The sequence below is a fragment of the Corythoichthys intestinalis genome, chromosome 6, assembly GCF_030265065.1.
Source record: "Corythoichthys intestinalis isolate RoL2023-P3 chromosome 6, ASM3026506v1, whole genome shotgun sequence".
NCBI classification, from domain to species: domain Eukaryota; kingdom Metazoa; phylum Chordata; class Actinopteri; order Syngnathiformes; family Syngnathidae; genus Corythoichthys; species Corythoichthys intestinalis.
In genome coordinates this window covers 20,637,558-20,664,537 of record NC_080400.1, presented here as the reverse complement: position 1 = coordinate 20,664,537, position 26,980 = coordinate 20,637,558, and the positions used below count along the sequence as shown (strand labels likewise).

The following is a 26,980-nucleotide window of genomic DNA, read 5'->3' as shown; positions in this document are numbered from 1 at the left end:
TGGATCATTGAAAACTGAAACAAAGATTGAAATACAAAATTTGAAAAAGGAAATAGATGATATTAACACTGCGGACGTACAAAGGAAAATTATTTTTGCAAAACAGCAACATTACGAAGCTGGTGGAAGTTCTTTGAAATTGCTTTCTTATAAATTACGGAAACAACAAGCAGAGAGGACGATATACAAAATTAGAAATCCTTTAAATAACCAAATAGAATTTGAACAAAACAAAATCAAACTATGCTTTCAAAATTACTACAGAGATCTATACTCTCAACCAAAAATAGACAACCATGAACAAATAGATTCCTTTTTGGCACAGTTAGATCTACCAACTTTGACAAATGAACAGAATGATAACCTCCTCGCAGCAATCACAAAAGAAGAGATTCAATGGGCTATTAAGAAGTTAAAAAATGGAAAAATGGCAGGAGCTGATGGATTTGGTCCAGAATGGTACAAAATAATGGAGATCCACCTGATACCAACTTTGCTTAAAACATTTAACTGGGTGATGAAAAAAAAGGAAATCCCAAATTCGTGGAGGGAAGCAATAATATCAGTACTGCCAAAAGAAGGGAAAGATGTATTAAACTGTAGTAGTTATCGCCCAATAAGTGTTCTAAATACGGATTATAAAATATTTACATCCATTCTTTCAAAACGATTAGAAACACTTTTACCGTTATTGATACACAAAGACCAGACTGGGTTTATAAAATACAGACAAACACAGGATAGTATTAGGAGAGTTTTAAACATTGTGGAACATGTCTCTTATCAGAAACAAGAAATGTTGATTATTGGGGTGGACGCAGAGAAGGCGTTTGACTCTGTTAGGTGGACCTTTTTATACAAGGGATTAGATAAATTTAAATTTCACAAATCTGTAATTGATATAATCTCAGGAATATATAAGAAACCATCTGCTAGAATAAAAATTAATGGGGACCTCACAGAGTCAATCATATTACACAGGGGAAATAGACAAGGATGTAATCTTTCGGCACTTCTCTTTGCGTTATTTATTGAACCGTTAGGTCAGTGGATGAGGCAAAGAAAAGATATTAAAGGAATTATGATGGCTGGTGAAGAACAAAAACTTGCTTTATACGCTGATGATTTACTATTAACATTAACCCAACCTACACAAACATTACCAATAACAATAAAAGCACTAGAACAATATGGAACCTTTTCTGGTTATAAAATAAATGTAAATAAAACACAGGTAGTAACTCTGAACTATAACCCACCCCAACATATTAAGGAGGAATATAAATGGAATTGGGATGCAGAATCGGTGAAATATTTGGGTGTTACACTACATAGAGACTTCTCAAAGATGTACGAGGTTAATTACGGACCTTTGAATGCCAAATTAAAAGCAGATCTCCTAAGATGGAATGTTGTGCCATTTATGGACCTCAACTCCAGAATCGAATCAATAAGAACGAATGTCCTCCCTCAACTGCTGTATTTATTTCAAAGTTTACCGTTTTTAATACCATCAAAACAATTTATGGAGTGGGACAAAATGATATCAAGGTTTATATGGATGGGCAAAAAACCTAGGATTAAATACTCTGCATTACAATTGAAGAAGGATATGGGTGGTAGAAACCTTCCTTGTATTCGTGAATATTTTTCATCTGCCCAATTGAGACCGCTTGTTTGTGTGTGCTCCCCAGTTTACACATCAGGTTGGAAAGATCTTGAGAAAACAAGACTAAGTATCCCATTGAAAGCTCTATTGTTTGACGCAAAATTACAGCAGGCAAATAGCTTTAAGCAAAAAATTTCCAGTACCATGTTTGTAGCATTAAACGAAATTATTAAAATATGCAATTTGGAAAGGGAAACAAAAATTTATAGATGGTGCGCCTATGACTCAGAATTCACTCCTAATAAATATGATAACAGATTCAAGTTTTGGATTTCAAAAGGATTAACAGATTATAAATCATTTACTCACGAGGGGACACTTCAATCATTTGAAGTTTTAAAACAAAAACATGGTTTGGAGTCTCATGACTTTTTCAGGTATTTACAGGTCAGGCATTACATAAATCAAAACATCCCAAAAAATGTTGCTGAAGGTTTTTTACAAACATTTATAACTCTAACCGAATCACCCCACCCAACAAGAATACTTTCTAAATTATACAACAGTGTACTGGTGAGTAAAGGGGGGAGCACACATTATGTGAAGGAGAAATGGGAAAAAGAAGGGAGGATTATTATTACAGAAGAAGAATGGACCGATACATGTAAAACACAGTGGATTACGACTAGGTCAAACAGCTGGCGTGAATTTTGTTGGAAGAACACAATGAGGTTTTTTGTCACACCGGTCCAGAAAAGCTATCAAGGGACAGGAGATGCATGTTGGAGATGTAGCATCAGAAGAGCAAACCATTTCCATATATTCTGGGAATGCGTTGTTATACAAAAATACTGGTTGGACATTCATTATCATCTACAAAAGATCTTTAATTTTGATATTCCCATGTCCTTTGTTACCATGTACTTATGTAAAATAAATGTGCAACAAATTAGCTGTAATGAAAAGAAACTCATCCACATTCTATTGGCTGCAAGCAAAAAAGCATTGACAAGAAAGTGGCTTAAACCTGAACGACCAACAACAGAGGACTGGATTGACGTAGTTCGAGAGATTTTCATGATGGAGAGGATCTCCTACGCACTAAAATTACAACTGGACATGTTTTACTTGATATGGACAAAATGGACAGAATATGTTAAGCCTGTACGAAATGATTTTGGGTAATATATGCTCACACAACATTATATATATATATTTTTTCATGTAAAAAATATGGCAAAGTAATAGGTTCCCTGATCCTCAGTTTTTTTTTTTTTTTTTTTTTTTTTTTTTTTTTTACTTTATTATCTATTTTTACTTTTTATTTTATTATTATTATTATTATTATTTTTTTTTTCTTTCTTTGTAAAACCTTAGTTTGGTTCAAAAAAAAAAAAAAAAAAAAAAAGGAAAAGCAGAAGAAAACTGTAAAACAAAATTTTTTTTTGTTTCATCTGGTATGTTGAAAGAACAAATGGTTTTTCAATAAAAAACAATAAATGTGAAAAAAAAAAAAAAAATTGCATTTAATCACGAATAGAAAAAAGGAAAAAAAAATACTGCTATTGGAATCAGCAATGGACATAAAGTACAAGAGGAATAGAAAACAAATAGATTGAAATATATAGGCAGTTATGGATACGCAGTGCGAAACAAAAGCGTTCTTAGCCCTGATTTAAAGGAACTAACAGTTTGAGCATACTACAGACCTTCAGGTGACTTGTTCCAGAGGTGAGGACCATAATAACTAAATGCTGCCTCACCCTGCTTGATTCTTGTTCTTGGAACATACAGGAGACCGGTTCCAGACGACCTTAGGGGTCTAGATGTTTCTTAGGAATCTAACAAATCAAGCATGTATTTTGGTCCAAGGCCATTAAGTGTTTTGTAGACGAGCAGTGGTATTTTATAGTCTATCCTTTGACTCACTGGAAGCCAGTGTAATGATTTCAAAACCGGTGTAATGTGGTCCAGTTTCCTTGTATTTGTGAGGACTCTGGCTGCAGCATTCTGTACTAGCTGCAGCTTCCTGACTGATTTTTTTTATCAAGACCTGTAAATATACCGTTGCAATTAGGAGTGGGAAACTCTTGGTACCTCACGATATGATACGATTTGCGATACAAAGCTCACGATCACGATGATCTGACAATATGGCGATGCAACGATTATCGATACATTGGTCAGGAAATCAGTCTAGGATATTCTACAAACAACTAATGAACAAAAAAACTGCTGTGAATTGGAATGAGTTTATCACTTGTAGATGTCTAATCCATTTGAAGTGGGAGGGATGGCAGCGAATGAACGGTTCATTCGCTGCCATCCCTCCCACTTCAAATGGATTGAACGTCCATGGTCGTCAGTGACTGCCAATGCCAGGCAATGAGGTCATTTTGGGCCATTTAAGGTTATTTACCTGTTGATTTTCAGTTACTTCCTGTTGATTTTGGGGTATTTTATGGGTCATTTCCCGTTTATTTTGAGTTAAAGAACAGGAAGTGAACTGGGAATCACCCGAATCAATAGGCAGTGACTCAAACTCAACAGGAAATGACCTGTAAATGCCCCAAAATGAACAGCAAGTGACCTGTAAATGCCCTGAAAATCAGACAGAATAACTGTAAATGCTCTGGTTTCGAATGAACTAACGTTCCCAGTCTAAATGATTGGGCGTCGAGCACCATCAATGCAGCCTTATAGTTAACTGAGACACTTTTATGGTGGAAGATTTTGGTAGCAACTTGTTGGTTCCCTTTTTTTTTTATCCCTATACAGTGACACTTTTTTAAAACGATATCTCGATTCTTGGCAGGAGCATATCAATAACCTTTTAGGATCCAAAGTATCACGATATATCACCATTTCGATATACTGTCACATCCCTAGTTGCAATAGTCCAATCTGCTGAAAATGAATGCATGCATAAGTTTTTCCATGTCTTGTTAAGTCAGAAGCCCCTAAATTCTAGCTATATTTTTTAAGACATTATGGAATTTAACAAAAAAACAACGTTGTGAACAACTTTGTGTTATCTTGTAAAATCTGTTTCATAACAATATTTCATTATTTTACAATTTAAGGGCCATAATACACAACTTGTCTGTTATTATTTATTTCTAATAGGGCTGTCAAACGATTAACATTTTTAATCGAGTTAATCACAGCTTAAAAATTAATTAATCGTAATTAATTGTAATTAATCGCAATTCAAACCATCTCTAAAATATGCCATATTTTTCTGTAAATTATTGTTGGAATGGAAAGATAAGACAAGACGGATATATCCATTGAACATACTGTACATAAGTACTGTATTTGTTTATTATAACAATAAATCCACAAGACCGCATTAACATTAACATTCTTTCTGTGAAAGGGATCCACGGATAGAAAGACTTGTAATTCTTAAAAGATAAATGTGAGTACAAGTTATAGTAATTTTGATAGTTTGTTTATTGTGACTAAATATTGCCATCTAGTGTATTTGTTGAGCTAAACTTAATGTTTGAATAGAGTATTATTTTGCATAGCTATTTTGATTGGGAATACCAGATCTCTTTGCATTGAGCGCTTTTCTTTTTCTTTCTCTACTCTCTCGCTCGACCACTTTCTTCCTCACTGCTCAATCTGACAATGCCTGTCACATTGAAAATAACAGCGGCCCCCTTGGCGGGGGCCGGTGACACCTGCGTCCGCTCCACTTGTCTCTGCCCTTAGCTCTCAATATACTTCAAACGGCGCCATTGTAGTCTGTTCGCGGCAATGCTTGAGTGGGTCGTTTCACGCATGCGTTAGTTGCGTTAAATATTTTAACGTGATTAATTTAAAAAAAATAATTACCGCCCGTTAACGCGTTAATTTTGACAGCCCTATTTTCTAAATGTTGTTTTTATATATTTAATTTTGACCCTTTTGGGGTTCTATAGTAATCCCCTCACCGGTAGGTTGTGAGGCTCCAGGACCAAGGCAGTATTTTCCAGGTGGGCAGAGGCGACACTGACTGGAGGAGGAAGCACCGGGTTCAGGAAGGAAGCTGCCACCAAGACAGGGTGTAGGTGATTCACTACCAGGAGGACAGAAGTGTCCAGGGGGGCAAATATCTCCATGAGGTTGGGAGATGGGGGATGGCTCCCAGGACCCTAGTATACAAAAATATCCTGTAGTAGAAAGAGATAAATGTGTAGTTAGACATCTCACTAAGAGTAACATCTTTTTAATAGGCATTACAAAATCTCCTAGGCTAGGAAATGGGGCAAGATTGTTGACATATAATTACTAAGGCTGTCAAACGATTAAAATTTTAGATCGAGTTAATCACAGCTTAAAAATTAATTAATGGTAATTAATCGCAATTCAAACCATCTCTAAAATATGCCATATTTTTCTGTAAATAATTGTTGGAATGGAAAGATAAGACAAAAGACGAATTTATACATTAAACATACTGTATATAAGTACTGTATTTGTTAATTATAACAATAAATCAACAAGATGGCACTAACATTAGCATTATGTTAAAGTGATCCATGGATAGAAAGACTTGTAGTTCTTAAAAAATAAATGTTAGTACAAATTGTAGAAATCTTATATTAAAACCCCTCTTAATGTTTTCGTTTTAATAAAATTTGTAAAATTTTCAATCCAAAAATAAACTAGTAGCTCGTCATTGTTGATATCAATAATTACACAGTGCTCATTGTGCTGAAATCCATAAAATCAGTCGCACCCAAGCGCAGCAGAGGGCGACAAAACACCAAAAAACACAAGTAACAAGTGGACATGACACTGTGCTGTCATTTTATTCTGTTTGAGCGGGGCATGTGCGTTAATTGCGTCAAATATTTTAACGTGATTAATTTAAAAAATTACCGTCCGTTAACGCGATAATTTTGACAGCCCTAATAATTACGTCATTACTTGTTGTTATTCAGACTATTTGATGGTGGACTGCGCTATGTCCCCACATAGTAGGAACTGAACGAAGGATCAATATTCAGTTTCTATGTGTCATATGTCTGGAACTGATTCCCAGAAAACATCAGGTCTGCTAAGTCTGAGCTGTTTTTACATACCGTATTGGCCCGAATATAAGACAGTGTTTTTTGCATTGAAATGAGACTGAAAAAGAGGGGGTCGTCCTATATTCGCGGTCTAGACGTCATACCCATTCACGACGCTTGATGGCGCCAGATATCAATGACGCGATGTTCTGTCATGACAGATCTCAGCTACTCGCAAGTTTAACCAGTTTGCATTATTTTATTGCAATGTTTTTCCTTATTCAGATTTGTTTCAAGACAGTTACAGTTAGACTTCACTTTGATGGTCAATGCAGTTATTGCAATTTTGTTGTTTTATCACAATAGATTGGTTTATTTACATTTCAAAAACCAGAAGCCATTCATTTACTAATGTGATTGCACTTTAGTAATTAAGATTTGAATGAGGGATAATAACATGCTTTTTCTCTCAAATATATTGTTATAATCATTTGTTTCGGATGTACTGTAATTATTTTCTGTATTAATTAATTTGGTGTTCAGAAAGTCTTTTTTCAAACTTGAGTCTTGAAAGAGAGGGGGTCGTCTTATAATCAGGGCTGTCTTATATTTGGGCCAATACGGTACATACAAAAATTTATCTGATTTCTAGAGTGCTTTTCAAGCCACACAAAGACACTTCACAAGAGAGATGAAATCACAGTACGAAAAAAACAATCATTAAAAAAAAAAAAAAAAAAAAAAAAAAAAAGATATTAAAACGATAAAAGATTAAAAGCACAATAAAGAGAAGTAAAGATATAACTGAGCTATGGATCATGGTGGGTAAGAAAGAGTGAACAGGTGTGTTTTGAGTCTGGATTTGAAAAGTGAAAGGGTAGATATACTGCGAAGATCAGGGGGTAGGGAATTCCAGAGCTGGGGGGCACACTGACTAAAAGCTTTGGAACCAAAGGTGGAGAGACGGACACGTGGACCGGAAAGGGGGAGGATATTGGAAGAGCGAAGTGGACGGGGTGGATCATTTAAACAGTAGATTGCAAAGGTAGGGAGGTGCCAAGCCATGGAGTGCTTTAAAGGTGATTATGAGGATCTTGTAATTGATTCTTTTTTTGACAGGAATTCAGTGAAGTTGACAGAGGATGGGGGTGATGGGGGTGATGTGGTGTGTGGCGGGGGTCCGAGTGATGAGGCGTGCTGCTGAGTTCTGGAGGAGCTGCAGTTTTTGGAGGGACTTGTTAGGGAGACCAAAGAGCAGAGAGTTACAGTAATTAAGCCAGGAGGTTATTAGACGACAGACCAGGGTGGAAGCGGTATGGCTGGTGAGAGAAGGGAGGAGACGAGAAATATTGCGGATGTGGAAATAGGCTGATCTGGTGATGCTGTTAGTATGTGACTGGAAGGAGAGCGTGCTGTCAAGGATGACACCCAGACTCTTAACCTGAGTAGAAGGAGAGATCGGTACATTGTTGATGGAAATAGAGAACTAATTGACATGAGAAAACATTAAGGTGGTTACAACGAGAAGGACTTCTGATTTTGAGCTGTTGAGTAGGAGGAAGTTAGAGGAAAACCAGCAGTTAATGTCATCTAAGCAGAGGGTAGGGGAGGAAGGTGGGATGGAGGCAGTTGGTTTTGAGGAAATGTAGAGCTGGGTGTCATCCGCGTAACAGTGGAAGTGAATGTTGTGTTTGCGGAAGATGGAACCGAGGGGGAGATTGAGACAAATGTTGACCACTGCCTTTGATTAAAATACGACTTTTTTTTTTCACTCGCAATAAAACCATGTAATACATATTTGGTTCCCAGTTCCTATGTGGTATTTCTTTCTTTCGTCACATTGACATATAAAAACACTTTCGTTTCCCAAAGTGTTTCGGTTTGTGGTCATGACTTTGAAATTCTATTTTTTACTTTTCTTTACTGCTGTACTTTCTAATGCTTATATAAATGTACAGGACAGTGATCCCTAACTACTTTGCACTTCAAACGTCGTGCCCTCTGTCCATCGCGTATTATTATGATTTTTTTTTAACAATTAGAAAAAAATAAAAATAAACAAATACACATGAGCTGTCCCGATCCGATCACGTTGTCCCCCTCTCCTTCCAGCTGCTTTTCTTGGTCCAGCAGTGCGCTGGAGTTGCTTATTAACGTTAACATTGATTGACAGACGTTAAGGTTTGATCTTGCCAGAGACGCTTGGAAGCCGGAACTTCAAAGCACCGCATGCGTCAATCATTGTTTGCTTGTTAAAGAGTTGTTGTGGCAACTCATTGTGTGTAAGTGAGCAGCTTGAGCGGATTTGAGTGGACTCACTCAATAAAGCATTTAATAAAGACAAGCATTTTTCCACTTTATTCTTCGGTGGGACAGTAACATATTTAAAACTTATCATAATTATTACATTTGAAGTGCTTAACTCATTTGCTCCCAGAAATGTATAAATACGTTCTATTTTTAAATGCTTCATTGTCCCAAAAACGTATTTATACGTCTTTTGCGGGTTTTTTTTTTTTACAAGAAGAATCTATAGCTTGCGATCTATCTTTGAAACAAAAAACAAGGCTCCAAACCCATTTTAAAGCAATAAAACTGGCCACTGGAGAGCAGTAGTGCATTTTATAAGACCCGCATCCCGATTCAACAGCAATGAACGGCCGGGCAGCACGGTCAGAGCGCTGGCAGCATGATGCCAGGCGGCGCTCCGACCTAACAAAACAAACGAGAGGACGTCTGGGAGGCCAGGCGCTGGATGATCAGGCAAAACGAGTGGGACCCCCAGTGCAGCGGCTCGCCGAGCAGACCCTGCAGAGACGCAAAAATAATCAATTTTTGTGAGACAGACAACGATGAGGGAAAAGTTTACATGGCTGACGCAGCGACAACGGCGTCATCTCGTTGATAAAGCGTCATCTCTCAGTAGTCATATGTAAATAAATTGTTACTTTGCTATCAAAAGCTCTATTTGTCTGGTTGTTCATGGTATTTTGTTAAAGGAAAACATTCAGATGTTTGGGATGTAACTAATGCAAAAAATAGCTTTGTTAAAATCAAAGTTATGTTTGAAATGTATGTGTTTACAAAAAGCTCATTTTCTCCGTTTTTTTCATCAGAAATTGGACAATTGCTCAAACTAAGCTATTTTCTAATGCTGATTTCTAAAGAATGGAAATAGATATGAACTCACTTTTTTCTGCTGAAAGAAGAGAGGCTAATCTTTCTTTTGGTGGGTTCCATGTTTATATAGCAAAAGAACAGAATTTTCTGTGGGCCTTGCAAAATCAGCCAAAATCCAGAAAAACGGCCGGGAGCGAAGGGCCTTGCTCTGGTGAAAATGGCTGGGAGTGAATGAGTTAAAAACCATTTATGAAAATACATATACATAAAAGATTTTTTAAAAATTTATTATACTTTGGGGAAAAAAGTGGAAAAAAAACATGTATATATGTATCTCTTTCCAATGCTAAATCTGAATAAATACAATGAACACACACACTAAAAAAATGGGTGCTACTTCACGGTTTTTCACTTATCACGTCGGTTTCTGGTCCCCATTCACTGCGAAAAACGAGGGATCACTGTACATTGTTTCCTCCTTATTTTATAGACTTAGTTTGACCTGAAACACGAAGGAACAAATGTTTTCTGCATAACTTGGACGTAAAATCGGAAATTTTGAATATGTAGCCTCTAATTTTAGCAACATTTAGGCACTTTTTCATTTAGTGTGGACCAAAGCAACACAATAAAGTAATTACAAACCAGGAACTTTTTTTTCTGTAACTTGTTCTAATCACAACTAGTCTTTTTTTTTTTTTTTTTTTTTTTACCACGTTTATGTTTTTCTTGTTTGTTGCTGAGGTGTACCTTAAGAGTGGCTATATCATAAATAAACCAATAACTAAATCATTAATTCTAGCATGTGGGACAGAAGCCTTATAATTGGGTTTTGGAAGTGGAGACTTTTTTTTTTGACAAATGTTTTAGCGATTGCTGACTACCTGATGCTGGTCTGCTCATTGTCAATTATTTGTCAATTCTGGGTTACCCACCTTTAAAGCGCTACTAAGAAACCTGATGTATAAGTTCATGTGTCCGTTAAATGAGTCCGAAAATAGTATTTTAATGAAAATAACGAATCCTAAAAATAGTTATAGATGTAGGTCAAGCATGTGGCGCCATTGGAGTAAAAGGCTGTTTGTTGTGCAGAGATAGTTTGTGCCTTTTTCATGTTTTTGTTTCTGTGTTTTCTTATGTCATTTTTCTGTTGATTTATGTGATATGGACACCCCGTGTGACTCCTAAATAAACATCATATATATTGTCCCCAAAGGAGTTTTTCAAGTTTTAAGACAAATGTTGACCACTCCTTTTGATTTAAAAACCTTTTTTTTTTCTCGCTCACTATATTCACGCCGTCTTATTTTTTATTTTTTTTTACCACGTTTATCCTCTAACTTTTCTTGCTTGTTTCTGAAGTTTGCTTATATAGCGGCTATATCATACACAGACCAATAGAAATAGATAAATTAGTAAATGTTAGTATGTGGGGCAGAAGCCCTTTAGTTGGGTTTTGGGTTTAGACATTTGAAGTTTTTTTTTTTGTATACATTTTTGACATTTGTTTCAGCAATTGTGACAAACAGTGCAATGGAGGATGGGAGGTTTAACCCAAGGAGTAGAAAGACATAAATTTCAAATGCTATTTTATATTGAATGGTTTGAAGTGTCTCTTATTTATAGTGGAGGCAATGATGCTTTCATCCAGACATATTTTCAAAATTGTCCCATGATGGGGAACCAGACCTGGGCTGCAGGATCCAGACGGCTCTTTCAGAGCAGTGCTATTGCAAAAGGCGCCTCGGGGGCAAGGTGTACAATCACTGAGGGACGTCATGCCGGGTGATGGACCAACAGTGCCCTCTGGACAGGGCGATGGCCCAAATGAACCCTCTTTGCAGTAAAACCCTACACGAGATTGTATTACTCCATGAGCTTTACTTTAGTCTTCACAAAAGTCAGAGTACAGATTTTTATTTTATATACAGATTTTATTTTAATACCGTTACCTGGTGGACAACTGTTGCATGCAGATTGACCAGAAAATGACTGAAAAGATCCTGGGGCACAGATGAATGGTTTAGCGCTTCCATATGGACACGCATGGCCAGGTGGGCACTGAAAACCTGAGACCAAATCAGATCAAAGCGCTTATTTAGTGCCATCTTGTTTACATAAAACACATTGCCGTATGCAGTACTGTCCTCACATGCTATATTTTAACCCCGCCCAGCGTGATGCCATGGAAACAAAGCAATAGAGCTGAAAAAGACTGTCCTGTCTGAGAACTCAGGGAGGCGAGGTGAGGACGCTCTGCAGCAGGCGCCCTGACAGCAATGAGCTGGCAACTATTAATAGCTTCTGGTTCATTTCATGCTCAAGTTAGCAAAACACTCTTAGAAAAAAGGTGCAAAGGTAGTGAGAAATCATTCCAAAGAATATTTGGGTGTCAGTGTGCTCTGCATTAATAGCCCAGCAAAATAATGAGACCAATTCCTAATTTGGATCAACACATTCAGAGATCAGTAGCACCCACATACTTTATGCCTGTAATTAACATTAAGATTCACTGTGAAAGAAAGGAAACTGTAATACATCTTGAAAAATAAATCATGTGCATGCAACTTAATTTTGAGCTAACTTATTTATTGGCCATTCAAAAGAGCTGTCACCAGACCCACATGCACAAATGTGACGTTTAACCTGTACTACTGAACTGAAGGGGGGGAAAAAATGTAGCTCAAGTATATACAGCCTCATTTCTGTAATTATACAAATTAATTATAGTATTTATGTTGAGAAAATGTTGAGTGATGCCAACCATTGTTCTTTAGGCATTATTGAACTGTTGTGAATTGTATTTGTTTTGTCCGATTCATGCTGATGATTATGTAGCGACAAAGGGGTAGGATTCATATAAGTTTTTTACTTCTTCCTACTCCTTTTCGAGTCTTATGTTTTGTTTAGATTCTTGTATATCCATAATGTGATACATGTTTTCGAAATAAATGCAATCAATCAATCAATCAATCAATCAATCAATCAATCAATCAATCAGTCGATCAATAGCCTCATTACTGGACAGTGACTTTTGTTGGACTGAACCTATGAATTAAAATTCATGTCAAATAGGAGTCTGCACACACGTGACACCATCATTCACACTGAATTCAAAATGAATGAATGTTTAGTACGATTTGTAGCTCAGTAGGTTTTTCCTGACATTATTTTTCTTTTAAAAGTAGCCGAAAAGTTTTGTATTACAGAAACTCTCACAAATTCTCCTACACAAATGTGGAAAAGTCAATAAAACTAAGGTTGAACTTTTTAGCCATAATTCCAAACTAGCTACAATTCTTTGAGATGTCAATTAGGCCAGTATAGATGATTATTGTTTTTGTTTTAAGTAAATTCCATTTCTGTACAGTGTTTCCTTAGGGAACACATATTTTTTAGTACACTTGGAGGATAACCAGCGTCAGTAAAGAAGAGAATGTAACTTGGCAGTTGGTATGCAAGAGGGCACTAATGCCTTTTTCAGACTGGAAGCCAAAATCCGATTTTTAGCCCTTCCAGATTGAAACTGGATATCTCTTTAGTAGTCTGAAGAGTCACAAAGCACAGAAATCCAATTTTTGCGAGTTGGATTGAAACCACATAAAGGGAGGTACAGTGGGGCAAATGAGTATTTAGTCAACCACTAATTGTGCAAGTTCTCCCACTTGAAAATATTGGAGAGGCCTGTAATTGTCAACATGGGTAAACCTCAACCATGAGACAGAATGTGGGGGAAAAAAACAGAAAATACCATTGTTTGATTTTTAAATAATTTATTTGCAAATCACAGTGGAAAATAAGTATTTGGTCAATACCAAAAGATCATCTTAATACTTTGTTATGCACCCTCTGTTGGCAATAACGGAGGCCAAACGTTTTCTGTAACGCTTCACAAACTTTTCACACACTGTTGCTGGTATTTTGGCCCATTCCTCCATGCAGATCTCCTCTAGAGCAGTGATGTTCTGGGGCTGTCGTTGGGCAACACCAACTTTCAACTCCCTCCACAGATTTTCTATGGGGTTGAGATCTGGAGACTGGCTAGGCCACTCCAGGACCATAAAATGCTTCTTACGAAGCCACTCCTTTGTTGCCCTGGCTGTGTGTTTGGGATCATTGTCATGCTGAAAGACCCAGCCATGTCTCATTTTCAATGCCCTTGCTGATGGAAGGAGATTTTCATTCAAAATCTCTCGATACATGGCCCCATTCATTACACAGATCAGTCGTCCTGGTCCCTTTGCAAAAAAACAGCCCCAAAGCATGATGTTTCCACCCCCATGCTTCACAGTGGGTATGGTGTTCTTCGGATGCAATTCAGTATTCTTTCTCCTGCAAACACGAGAACCTGTGTTCCTACCAAAAAGTTCTATTTTGGTTTAATCTGACCATAACACATTCTCCCAGTCCTCTTCTGGATCATCCAAATGCTCTTAAGCGAACCGCAGACTGGCCTGGATGTGTACTGGCTTTAGCAGGGGGACACGTCTGGCAGTGCAGGATTTGAGTCCCTGGCGGCGCATTGTGTTCCTGATAGAAGCTTTTGTTACTGTGGTCCCAGCTCTCATTCACTAGGTCCCCCCGTATGGTTCTGGGATTTTTGCTCACTGTTCTTGTTATCATTTTGACGTCACGGGGTGAGATCTTGCATGGAGCCCCAGATCGATTTTGTTTCTGGTGTCCTTCGACAGCTCTTTGGTCTTGGCCATAGTGGAGTTTGGAGTGTGACTGACTGAGCTTGTGGACAGGTGTCTTTTATACCGATAATGAGTTAAAACAGGTGCCATTAATACAGGTAACGAGTGGAGCCTCAGACCTCGTTATAAGAAGTTAGACCTCTTTGACAGCCAGAAATCTTGCTTGTTTTTAAAGGTGACCAAATACTTATTTTCCACTCTAATTTGGAAATAAATTCTTTAAAAATCAAACAATGTTATTTTCTGTTTTTTTTGTTCCACATTCTGTCTCTCATGGTTGAGGTTTACCCATATTGACAATTACTTGCCTATCTTTTCAAGTAGCAGAACTTGAACAATTGGTGGTTGACTAAATACTTATTTGCCCCACTGTATATCATGTGACAGACAGTGAAAATTGACAGTATTATTTATACATTATATTATGTATGTTATTTATATTATTATTTTATTTACATGTTTCAAACTATCCTTTAATGTCATGATATTAACATTTCCGTTTATAGGGTTTTCTATACACTTCTTGATGTTTTTTATATATATATATATATATATATATACACAAAAATGTATGTTAAAAATGGGGAAGGGGGTAACCCTACTTTGCAGTTTTTCACTTTATGCGGTCGCTTCTGGTCCCGATTAACAGTGACAAACGAGGGATCACTGTAACGTCGTGGGAGAGACAAAAAGTTAGCTAAAAAGACAAAAAAAAAACACACCAGAAAAAGTCACTAGATTTGTTGCCAGTCGCTCTTAACAAAAAAAACGTCAAGAGGCCTTGGAAAGTCGCCAGATTTAGCGAGAACGTTGCCAAATTGGTAACACCGTTCTCAGCTCAGATGGATTTGTCTGTCACTCTACACCAGGGGTTTTCAACCCAGTCCTCAAGGCACACTGTGGGTCCTGGTTTTTGTTCCAGCCGATCCAGCAGAGACAGTTGAACCAATGAGGCTTCTGCTAAAACAAGCCACACCTGACTGCAATCAACTGATTGCACTTGTAAAACACCAGATTGGGGAAAAAGTGTTGTCATCTTGTTTGGTAAGAATGAAATCCTGCACCCACAGTGTGCCTTAGTGGAATAGGTTGGGAACCCCTGCTCTACACAACGGAAAACCCAATGTGTCACAGAGCGCCAATCGAAGCGCAGACCGGTTAAAAAGAATGGAACAATCTGAGGAAAGCAGTAGTATATAAATACAACAACAAAAGGTGTGGCAGGGCGAAACAAGTGTCCCTTATTTGAATTAGTCTCAAAAAAGTGAAGAGGGACATATAAATAGGTATTATAAGAAATGTCAATGTTTGTTAGCTAGGTAAAGTGCTGTATACTGGCCAATACAATGGAATAGTAACTTGGGTTCCCTTCTTTGTAGATGTTGCACGTTTGTTGCCGCTGTCGCAATTGTACGACGTCAATCACTACATGTGTTGGATGACACCTTTGTTGCCACAGCAACTCGTCAAATGGGTCAATAATGTGAACAGGCCAAATTCCGATTTGGACACTTGCTGAAAAAAACAGCTAACCTTAAAAATCAGATTTAAGGATAAAACAGATTGAAATCAGATATGCCTGCAGTCTGAATGCAGACTAAGCGGTGCTTCTGATGTTTTGCCATTCTAATGAAAGAATGAAACACTTTTCAGAATTATGTATTAAGGCTTATAGTGCAAAAAATGAGTTTCAAAATCAAATGACAGTACCTGGCTGATGTGCAGATACTGCACCCAATGGACAGAACCAGCCTGGAGGACACTGGAGGTCAACAGAGGTCTGTCCCCAGGATGGGCAATAGGACCCTGGGTAGCAAGCTTCGCAGTCAGCCTCTGACTCAGCTCCAGCCCTCCCTTGGAAAGTGCCTGGAAGTTAAGTGGTCATGTACTGTAGATCAAAGCATACACACATGCACAAAACAACAGAACATTACAGTGTCTGGTTCTGCAAGATAGCTGTATTGATTCACTTAGTAGCTCACAGACCATTTGGCGGCTTTATTGAACTCCCATTAGGTTTTATGGCCTCCTTTTAAGATTCAGAATACATTACAATCTAGGTGGGTTTATGGCATTGTATGTTACAGAGCAATGTTACAAGCAAACTGTCATCCACAAAACAAAACTCTATGGGAGTATTGACAGGGTTCAGGGAAATTCATTTGGTCGGAGCGGTCCGATACTAATTCAGGATAATCACATTTCTTATCGACTGAGGTGATGAATTTCCTACCTGGAGGACAAGGGCTTGGTTTTGTGCTCCCTTCAACACAATAGTAGCCAGCAGGGCACACATCCCCATGGAACTGACCGTGCGTTGATTGACCTGGAGAAGCAGATGGAGACACGCTGCCTACCGGACCCGAGACAATAAGCTTTTATCAGATGTTTTTACTCATTATATTAACTGAAAAGAAATTCCAAGGGGAAATTGACTACTAAGAAGAAGTAGTGTGGATGAGTCAATGGTTAAACTTTGGTTAATGTTGAATTTAAAAAAAATATATATATATATAAATTAAATATTAAGTCATATAAGTTTGGTATCTATAGCCTACATAATGTATTTTTTAAACATGTTCGAAAAAGAGTGCAAAGTATATTGCTTAAAATCCTGATAAAGTCAAACTGAATTATGAAGCTATAAAATTAAACTTTATTGCACTATGAGGGTTGTCATGACTTTTTTTTTCAGCTTGATTTTTGGGGAATTAGCTTCATGAAACTGGGTCGCATATGGCTCGCAAGCCTCTGGTTGGACAGACCTGCACTAGAGGCTTGTTATACAATTTAAACGGTAAATGTCCTCATCTGAAAAGCATCAGTATTGTATGCCTAAAATGTTTTGACGTGCATATTGACGTTACCTGTGATATTACTATAAGGGGTTGCAGTTTTGGAGCCCGATGTGCAAAAGAATCCAGGCTTGCAGGGTCCAGATGGGGATGGGAGGCCAACCTGGGCACAATAGTGACCAGGCAAACAAACCTGACAGTCACTGATAGACATTGCACCTTAAAAAAAAAATCACAATAAAATTGGATATGATTAAGTCAGAGCAACATGCATGAAATTAATAGTTTTATGCCCCCCTCCATTTATAATGGACTATTGTTTTTAGTGACTTAAAGTGTACAAGAATAGCATTGGATGATGAAAAACATATTGTGGCACCTTGACATAAACATGATGATCTAAACACCTTTAGCAGCTTGTTTTTATTGTCATGTTGTCTAATGGGTCACCTTCTATGGGGCTGAAAGTAGCAGCAGGACATGGAACCATAACATTGGTACCCTGTGGGCAATAATAACCAGCAGTGCAGCGACCCCCAGTTGGTCCATCCTCAGGTTGGGCAGAGACAGACCGGTGGATGCAGAGGTAACTAGAGTTGAAGAAAAAGTAGGTGGTACAGTATACTAGTGCCGACAGATTGCCTTTACAGAGAGTCCCTTTACATTTTAAAAAAAGCGTTGCTTGACTGGATGTTAACTCGATTTGTTCCATGAATTCTGGTGTTATTAAAGTTACCATGAATGAAATATGTTTGATTAAGTCATTGTTTTCAAACTTTTTAACCAAGTAACCATCCAAAAATTATTATAATTTTTTTGTTTTTTAATCGAAAGAATAGTAGGGCCTTCAGATGTTAGAACAGTTATTTTCATGACACGCTTGTAACTCAAAATACTGATATTTTAAAATTTTTCTGTATTCCACAGAATTGAAATGCCATTAATCTCCATTGTGAGTTTGCAATAGTGCCAGTATTATACTATGGTACTTTATGGATATGCTGTATAGTAATATACTCAAACCGAATTTAGATAACAGAATTAAAGTCTGTGCATAAGGATTAAATCATTCTTCTGTTGTGCATAAATTGGCCACCTAAGGGCAGCATGATACAGTCCTGTAGCCACATATGAAGTTGTTTTACTAAGCTACTGTATGGGACTCCGTAAGCTTCTATAATAATAGTGTTTTTTTTGTAGAGGATAAAGAAGATTCACCAGTAAAGCCCCTTTCACATACACTTCAACACTGTTTAAATCCCAGGATTTAAGGCCTTGCGTGTGAAAGCAATTTCCCAGGTCCACTGACACGGAGATCAAGCGGGGACATTTAACAGGTCGCGTCCTGGTATAATGTCCGGGACTTTCCCGGACGAGGCGTATGTGAAAGCAAGCGTTAAATTCCCGGGTCACAGCACGATGGCTGATGACGTAATTATCATGGCGGGCCAATCGTCACATTCACTTTTTTCGCAGTGAGACAAAAAGCGGTACACAAACATCGCAATCATCAACATAGCAACTTGCTACTGGATCGTAAAGCTGAGGAAAAGAGTCTATCGTCCATCTTTGGAAATGTGTGGTTTATTTTGTTGCCGATGTTAGGGTCCGCAACTGCGGAAACAAGGTTGTACCTCAAAGCAGAAAACAATGGAGGGATGTTTAAGGATTTAATAAATACAAACAAAAATACACGTGATCGCAGAAAAGGGGGGAAAACAGAATGGGTATGTGACAGTAGGTCAATGGGCATCAATGATACTATCCTAAGTGGAAGGCAGAGAGCCAATAAGACAACAAAACAAATACACTTAAATACCAGCACCACGTAGGGGATTTCTAAACAATGGCAGCAACGAACAAGCTAGCAAATGCACAAAATTCGAGAGTAGAAAGTGTCCAATGGCGCCCAGCAAGTTAATATCGCGACACCCTTCTCTTGGATCGCCTGGGCTTAAATGCAGTCTTGATGAGCTTGAATTGGCGGCAGTTACAACCAGTGTTGTTAACTCATTTGCCCCAAAAAACGTATAAATACATTCTATTTTTAATTGTTTCAGCGTCCCAAAGTTTTTTTTTCACAAGAGACATCTCTGGGTTCTGATTCAACTTAGCTCCAAAGCACAGCGCTGAAAATCCATTTTAAAGCAATAAAACTGGCCACTGGAGGGCAGTAGCGCATTTGGTAAGACCCACAACTCGAATTAATGGAAGGAACGGCCGGGCTGCACGGCCGGGGGAGCCGGCGGAAGATGACCGAACGGACGTCCAGGATGCCCGGCGCTGGACGACTGAGCTGAACGACCCGGACCACCAGTGCAGCGGACGATGCCGTTGAGTCCGTGCTGCTCGCCGAGCAGAGACAGGCGGTGATAAGGGAAGAGTTTACCCCCCCCCCCGTCGCAGTCACAACAGCGTTATCTCTCAGTTATGTGTAAATAAATGATTACTTTGCTATCAAAAGCTTTATTTGTGTATGTTGTTTAGGTTATTTTGTAAAAGGAAAACATTCAGATGTTTGGGATGTAACTAAAGCAAAAAAATAGCTGTGTTAAAGTCAAAGTTATGTTTGAAATGTATGCTTTCACAAAAAGCTCAAGTTCTCTGTTTTTTCATCAGAAATTGGAAAATTGCTCAAACTAAACTATTTTCTAATGCTGATTTCTAAAGAATGGAAAAAGATACGAACTAACTTTTTTTGGCTGGGAGTGAATGAGTTAATAATGGTGTTAGAGTATCATAGTGTTACTAACGGCATTATTTTTTTCAGTGGTGAGTAATCTAATTAATTACTTTTCTCATCTTGGCAACGCCGTTACCGTTAATGAGGATATAAAGGCCTGAGTTACTACGCCTTACTACGTTGGTTGAATAACGGGAGAAAAGTCAGAGATTCACAAACTCACGGAGATGAGAGAGCAGAGCGGGATTGGGGAGGGGGGAAAGGAGTTGTGACATCGTTGCAAATACGATGCTAGGTGGCTCCAATAATACCTGACTGTAGCCGACAGCCTACAACCTACGGCCACATGATGCTACGGTAGATATCACATGTATATAGAACTGGATGCGAAATGACAGAAACGGCGGCCTTGGCACATGTATAGAGAACTAGATGCAAAATGATAGACTCGCCGGCATTAGTAAACAGCCGCCATATTAAAGCAGTGGACCTCTCAGGAAGACTCTTGAGCCTTCCTAGAGAACCTAAGTAACTTTTTATCGAAAATACTTCTAAATCGGCAAAATCTTGACTTGAATCTATCTTTAAAGGATGAAACGGTTTTAAAACTTTCACATGTCGAAAGTAGACAGAAGGGAACTAATGCAATAATGGGAGCAATTTTAACAACTTTAACGGTCGATTAAAACATTAAATGACTTCCAAACATAGCAAAGTTTACTATGGTTTTTAAAATTTTCTTTTTTTGGGAATGGAAAAAAAAAACATGAAAAGTAACAACAGTTACTTTGCCAGGTAAATAATTTCTCTTACATTCAGTTAACTGAATTACTAACTCAATTACTTTTTGGGAGAAGTTATTTGTTAGTGTAATTAATTACATTTTTAATGTAAGATTAACAACACTGGCTACGACATCGGGAACGCTCCCACAACCGGCTCTGTAACAAAACACGATTTGACCAACAGCCGAAGCCGACCAAAAATGACGTAATGTCTGGGTTATAAAATCGCACCACAAGACAACATGGGACAAGTCTGTGAAAGTGTCCAACCGGCCTCATTCCCGGGATATCTCTACATGCGTGAAGGCAATGACGCGAGTAAATTCCGTGTCACCTTACACAGGAATTTACCGGGATATGTTTGTGAAAGGGGCTTGATTATGGTAAAATGTCTACTTTTATTGCTGTACTATTTGTGTTCAAATGGCTATTGCATCATTGATACAATTTGTTAGCCAGATGGTGATTCACATTTTGTGTTAGCCTAATTCATACAGGTAACAGTTTCCACAGATTTGTCTGCATTTGCTTTTATACTAGGGTCATTAAATTGTGATGATATGTGTTCAGTTTTACCCAGGAGAGCAGGGCCCACTAGGGGCTTCCAGTCCAGAAGAGGCACAGTAAGCTCCCGGAGGACAGAATTCACAGCCCCGCTCACTGGACAAGCCCATCTGGCCACTAAAGGTACCAGGCGGGCACGGGAATGCTACACCAGACTGTGACCCTGATGATAGCATAACATACGTGCAGATGATTAGGGACTACACAGCACAGATGAGTTTGAGTCGAAAATCGTTAGCTTGATCATAACCATTTGCCTAATAATGAGCCATTAACTGATACAACCACCTTTTTTTTGGGGGGGGGGGGGGGGTGTTAAAAGAACAAAAAACAAAAATTACCCCCATGTCGCAAGCATTGAAAGTATTTCATATTGTTTTATTTGAGTATGTGGCCATTCCTTTTTGTCCTACATGGTCTGATAATATTGTAAATTTGTCATGAGTGTGTCACAATGGCTTGTGTCATACCTGGTGGGCAATAGTGTCCTTTAGGACACAGCGTGGGAGTGCGGCTCCTAGAAATATTGCCTGTTTCGACATTCATGAAGTCGGCGCAGTAAAATCCTGCTGGGCATGTAACACACACAGCCTGTGGAGAGACAATTTTGCAAATGCATACTGGGAAAAAATATTACGACAACGAGCAGATGTTTGCTACAACAGACAGACGTGAACCCTTGAGTCGCTCGTTTTGCAGGCACAGTGTGAACTATAAACTTTGTGGCGCACTTGCAGATGCTCCAACATGATCTCTTTTGACTTCTGGGGAACTGTAACATTCTTCTGAGTGGACTATTAAAACGTCTAACAAGCTATAAGGATTTTAAAAGGTTATATGTACTCACCTGCATAATATAGTGAGATTCATAGCATAGAGTTTATTAAAAACTCCAATTTTACTCAATAATAATGATCCTTTTTGCATGAATCTGTCAAGCAAATATGAGGTCATTAAAGCGGAAGTTCAGAATTTTTGACATTAAGCTTAATCTTTGAGTTAGTGGGGGTTATATTAATCAGTGGAGTTGATTTCAACAAATTCTGTGCAGTTTATTAGTTATTTCTTAATTTCAGGGCTCTGGAGTGACTAAGCTAGTGCGACACCCTTCTGCGGAACTTTTTATTTTTATTTTTTTATGTGTAATGCAACCACAATAGAAAGGAGTGCTTCGGCCACTCATGCTCATGTTGCATTCGAGGAAGGTGGGAAGTCGAACTTATCCCCCTTGGATGGTACTAGTTGCGACCTCAAAGCGTTCCAAGCGTTTTTTATTTTGGCTATCAAAAGAGATGTTGACCTCCAGCAAATATGGCTTCTCGTAAGCGATCAAATAATAGCGGAAAAACGACAGCTAAGGTAAATAACCACACTGTAAACTGCCTTCTTTAGTTTACTACTGACGGTCTGCTTTTCGATGGGCAGCGCATTTTGTCGAGTGGCGTCTGATTGAAGCAACGCGTGAAGTCGGGGTACTTTTTTATGACTTTGCAACTAGGGCCCCCCAGTTCGAGTGGAGTTCCAATGATATTTATCCTGGTCGGAGGTGGGAAAACTCTGATTTCCCCCCCTTCCTTGAATGCAGCATCAGTCTACAGAGTCTTGACTGAAGAATGGCAAAATAGTAAAACATGCATTTAGAGACTGTTGAAAAAGACAGAAGAAATGGGCAAATGAGAGTTTCCACAAATTCCCTATGAAGAACGAGGAACAATATAAACTGTGGATACTTTCTGCTGGCTATGACATACCGGTGGAAAAAAATATCACTCCGCTCTGCAGCCAGTTACCTATAGAGCTACTGGACTACAAATGTTTCTGTTCATACTGCAGTTATTGACATGTGACGGTAAGTTTTAATAACTTCATCCAGAAAATATAGCTAACACTACTGATTGCATGAGTCATCGGGGATTTTCATGGGTACACATGTTGTCTTTTATTGGCATGCGAGGACGGACTCATTAACTAGTACTAGCTAAGCCACTCCAGTGCCCTGAAACTAATAAATAACTAACTAACTGCACAGAATTTGTTGAAATCAACTCCACCGACGGATTAAAACTCCGCTAACTTGAAGATTAATCTTAATGTAAAAAATTCTGAACTTCCCCTTTAAGATGTTTTTGTTGTGTCTAAATTACAAAATGATATGTTAATTTGATTTCCTCCAACTGCTATTCCACAACAAAGTATGACCACAGAAATTCACATATTGCTCACAAACAAGAAATGCAATTCCCTCAATTGTCATGAGTAAAATGTCATGGAATACCGTAAGAAGTCAGTCACAGCACATCAAAAAAATTCTCAATTACAAACCAGTGTTCTATTACAATTTGCAGTGCTGTTTTGTGCAATAAAAAGTCCAATATCTCAAAAACTGTCTGAGAGAAAAATAACTTATAAGGTGGACACTTTTTTTTTTTTTTTTTTTTTTTTTTTTACCATTAGAGCCCGATTTATAATTATTATTATTTCTTTATTTATTTTCCCTTCAGGCATGACAAATCCAAACAAACATACAGCATTTATATGTGTTTACAATTAATTCAACCCGAAAAGAAAAGGGCAGACGGGAGAAGCCGAAGCTTATTGAAACCCGCCCCCAGTATACCATAGGACGTTGAAAATATCGAATAACAATTTTTGACATTCAGATTACGTAGTGATTACAAGTTTTTTTTTTTTTTTTTTTTTTTTTTTTAATTTAACCGTCCCCCTTGATTGTTCATTTTCCCAATAGTCCATTGTCAATCGTGGCAATGTGCTCGTTATGTTGATTAGATCCAGTAGATTATCAAAAATATGTTCTCATGCTTGTTATTTGTGTTCACTGACTGCCCAAATTAAGTTAAAAAACTTCTAGTAGATTTTTTCCCCCCTCATATTTTCATAGTCACATTTTATAGCACAATTACACAGGTATTTATTCACATTATCCGAAAGTTATCACTTTTGAAAGGAGGTTTCAGGGCATGTATTGTTGATTTGGGCCAACTCTAAGTGAACACCACTCACCCAAATCAGTTTTAATCCAGACTAGCCGGACTTCTGCTCAATACAAAAACAAAACAAAACAAAAACAAACGTAATAGTAAAACAAAGCAAAAAATGACCCGAACAACCTAATAGCGGAGCACCATTTGTGTTTAATCAGAAGCACTTAAAAGAATAACATATTTAAAACATTTTTTTTTCTTTTTTTTCTCCAATTTAATTTGGCCTGATCCATTTAGTATTAGTATAATTTCAAATACAGATGCACCTTGCACATACAATTATGTCAAGTAATTTAGTTTTAATTTTTGTATCGCAAACGGTTATCTAAAAACATGAGCTTGGTTTGATAGCTTACACATTTTGCAGTTTATGTCCTTTATTATACAATGTTTATGGTACGATAATGAAGTGTGTCTTTTTTTTCCTCCTGGAGGTCCCCATATCACGTGTGATCAAGAAGATTTATAAACGGCCTACTTACCTGCCCTGGTAAATTTTGGAAGGTCCCTGGCAAGCAGGGTACTGGTCTGTGAGATCCATATGGACACATGTGTCCAAGAGGGCAAGGTAATGATGTATTGAAGCTTGGACAGAAGGACCCTTCTGTGCAAATGAGAGAAGGGTAAGAGAGCCCTCTGGTGGTGCAGAGAAACCCTAAAAGGAGAGCAGACAGCACATCTTCTGTCAACTAAATTACTAATTGCTGCACAATGTGATTAACTAGTGCTGACCTCGAGGACAAGGCAGGCAGTCAGATATTTGACTGTTCCCGCTTCGGTTGCTGTAATATCCCATGGGGCAAGGAAATGGAGTGGAGGAGCCCTGGGGACAATAATGGCCCTCAGGACAGCGGTCACCTGTCAAACCGTCATCAGCCGGTGTGGGTGACCAAGCACCGGAGGAGCAGTAATAACCAGCCACACACTGGCCTGATGCAACAGCCAACCCATGTGACGCACAGAACAAACCTACAAGGGCAAGAAAAAAAGACAGTATTTAAAATGAAATAAATATGATAGTGATCTGTTTTAATGGGTAATGGCAATGGTAGGAGATAGAATTGTGTGGAGAAACAGTATGCTAAAACGGAATAAATAAATACACAAATAAATAATTGAATGTGTCATTTTTTTACATTAATTTCATTTTTATTTCAATTTTGCATTTATTTATTTTATATATTTATTAGGGCTGTCAAAATTATCGCGTTAACGCGCGGTAATTAATTTTTTTAATTAATCACGTTAAAATATTTGACGCAATTAACGCACATGTCCCGCTCAGAAAGTATTCTGCCTTTTGGTAAGTTTTACAGCAAGGCTTTTTATGCTGTCCAACAGCGAACTCTTGTGGTCGCTTTGCGACATGGTTTATTGTTTTCTTACCAGTTCATTATGGCTGCACGACGTCTCGGGCTGATAATGTTGTGCTTATATGATCCTTGGACAAGATTTGTCCATAAGTATGGTTGTTGTAAAGAATGTACATATTATGTTAGTAAGCGAAATGTTATATTTTTTTGTATGAGACGCTTTTTGTTTATGTTTAGTGAACCTGTATAGCGTGCTAAGCTAACGTTGTTGCTAATGCAATGCTTGTGTACTTTTATTTTGTAGTTTTACGACGGTCTAAAGAGGACAATGGTTTTAGGCCATTTTATTAATAAGTCAGATGAAAAAGGAAGAAGAATTATTGAGGCGTCGTTCACTAACTGTCTAGCTTTGGAAAAAGTAGACGCTTCGGAGTGAGGACAGCATAGACAGATTTAAATGACAGTAGAGTGAAATGCCCACTACAGTCCTTATGTACCGTATGTTGAATGTATATATCCATCTTGTCTTATCTTTCCATTCCAACAATTTATTTTACAGAATATATATATAATTTACAGAAAAATATGGCATATTTTATAGACGGTTTGAATTGCGATTAATTACGATTAATTAATTTTTAAGCTGTAATTAACTCGATTAAAAATTTTAATCGTTTGACAGCCCTAATATTTATGTACGTTGCTATTTAAATGTCTCTGTTCCCAAAGTAGCCTGAAATACGGCTTTATCTGTCATTCGTATCATTCTCTCATCAAACTCACGGTTGAGTGAGTTGCTTATCAACTTTGTTTGGCAAGCCAGATGTAATGGTGTACCACACGCATGCTATTTTTAGACCGTGAGGTCACATCTAAAAGCGGACGTAAAGCAGCAGTGCGACATTATAGACCCGCCCCTTGCATAGAAACAATGTTAATTCTGCTACTTTACTCCGGTAATCTTTCAAAAACGAACAAGCCGATCACACATTACTTTTCTGGAACTTGTAGAAATGACTCTAGACTAGGGCTGTCAAAATTATCGCGTTAACGGGCGGTAATTAATTTTTTAAATTAATCTCATTAAAATATTTGACGCATTTAACGCACATGCCCCACTCAAACAGATTAAAATGACAGCACAGTGTAATGTCCACTTGTTACTTGTGTTTTTTGGTGCTTTGTCGCCCTCTGCTGGCACTTGGGTGCGACTGATTTTATGGGTTTCAGCACCATGAGAATTGTGTAATTATTGACATCAACAATGGTGAGCTACTAGTTTATTTTTTGATTGAAAATTTTACAAATTTTATTAAAACGAAAAAAGGGGATTTAATATAACATTTCTATAACTTGTACTAACATTTATCTTTTAAGAACTACAAGTCTTTCTATCCATGGATCGCTTT

At 37.9% G+C, this 26,980-nt stretch overlaps 1 protein-coding gene across 1 annotated transcript in view; it reads right to left on the bottom strand.

The window, feature by feature from the left end:
* Positions 1–26,980, bottom strand: part of si:ch211-286b4.4 (SCO-spondin) — a 213,633-nt gene that overhangs the window by 111,318 nt on the left and 75,335 nt on the right. The window contains exons 45-55 of the mRNA XM_057838220.1: positions 24,991–25,227; positions 24,741–24,913; positions 21,727–21,847; positions 21,269–21,419; positions 17,675–17,814; positions 17,297–17,443; positions 16,663–16,782; positions 16,140–16,295; positions 11,685–11,801; positions 11,422–11,583; positions 5,551–5,769 (exon numbers count right to left, since the gene is read on the bottom strand). Coding sequence (XP_057694203.1) covers positions 5,551–5,769; positions 11,422–11,583; positions 11,685–11,801; positions 16,140–16,295; positions 16,663–16,782; positions 17,297–17,443; positions 17,675–17,814; positions 21,269–21,419; positions 21,727–21,847; positions 24,741–24,913; positions 24,991–25,227 — 1,743 coding nt within the window. The remainder of the gene's footprint in view (positions 1–5,550; positions 5,770–11,421; positions 11,584–11,684; positions 11,802–16,139; positions 16,296–16,662; positions 16,783–17,296; positions 17,444–17,674; positions 17,815–21,268; positions 21,420–21,726; positions 21,848–24,740; positions 24,914–24,990; positions 25,228–26,980) is intronic.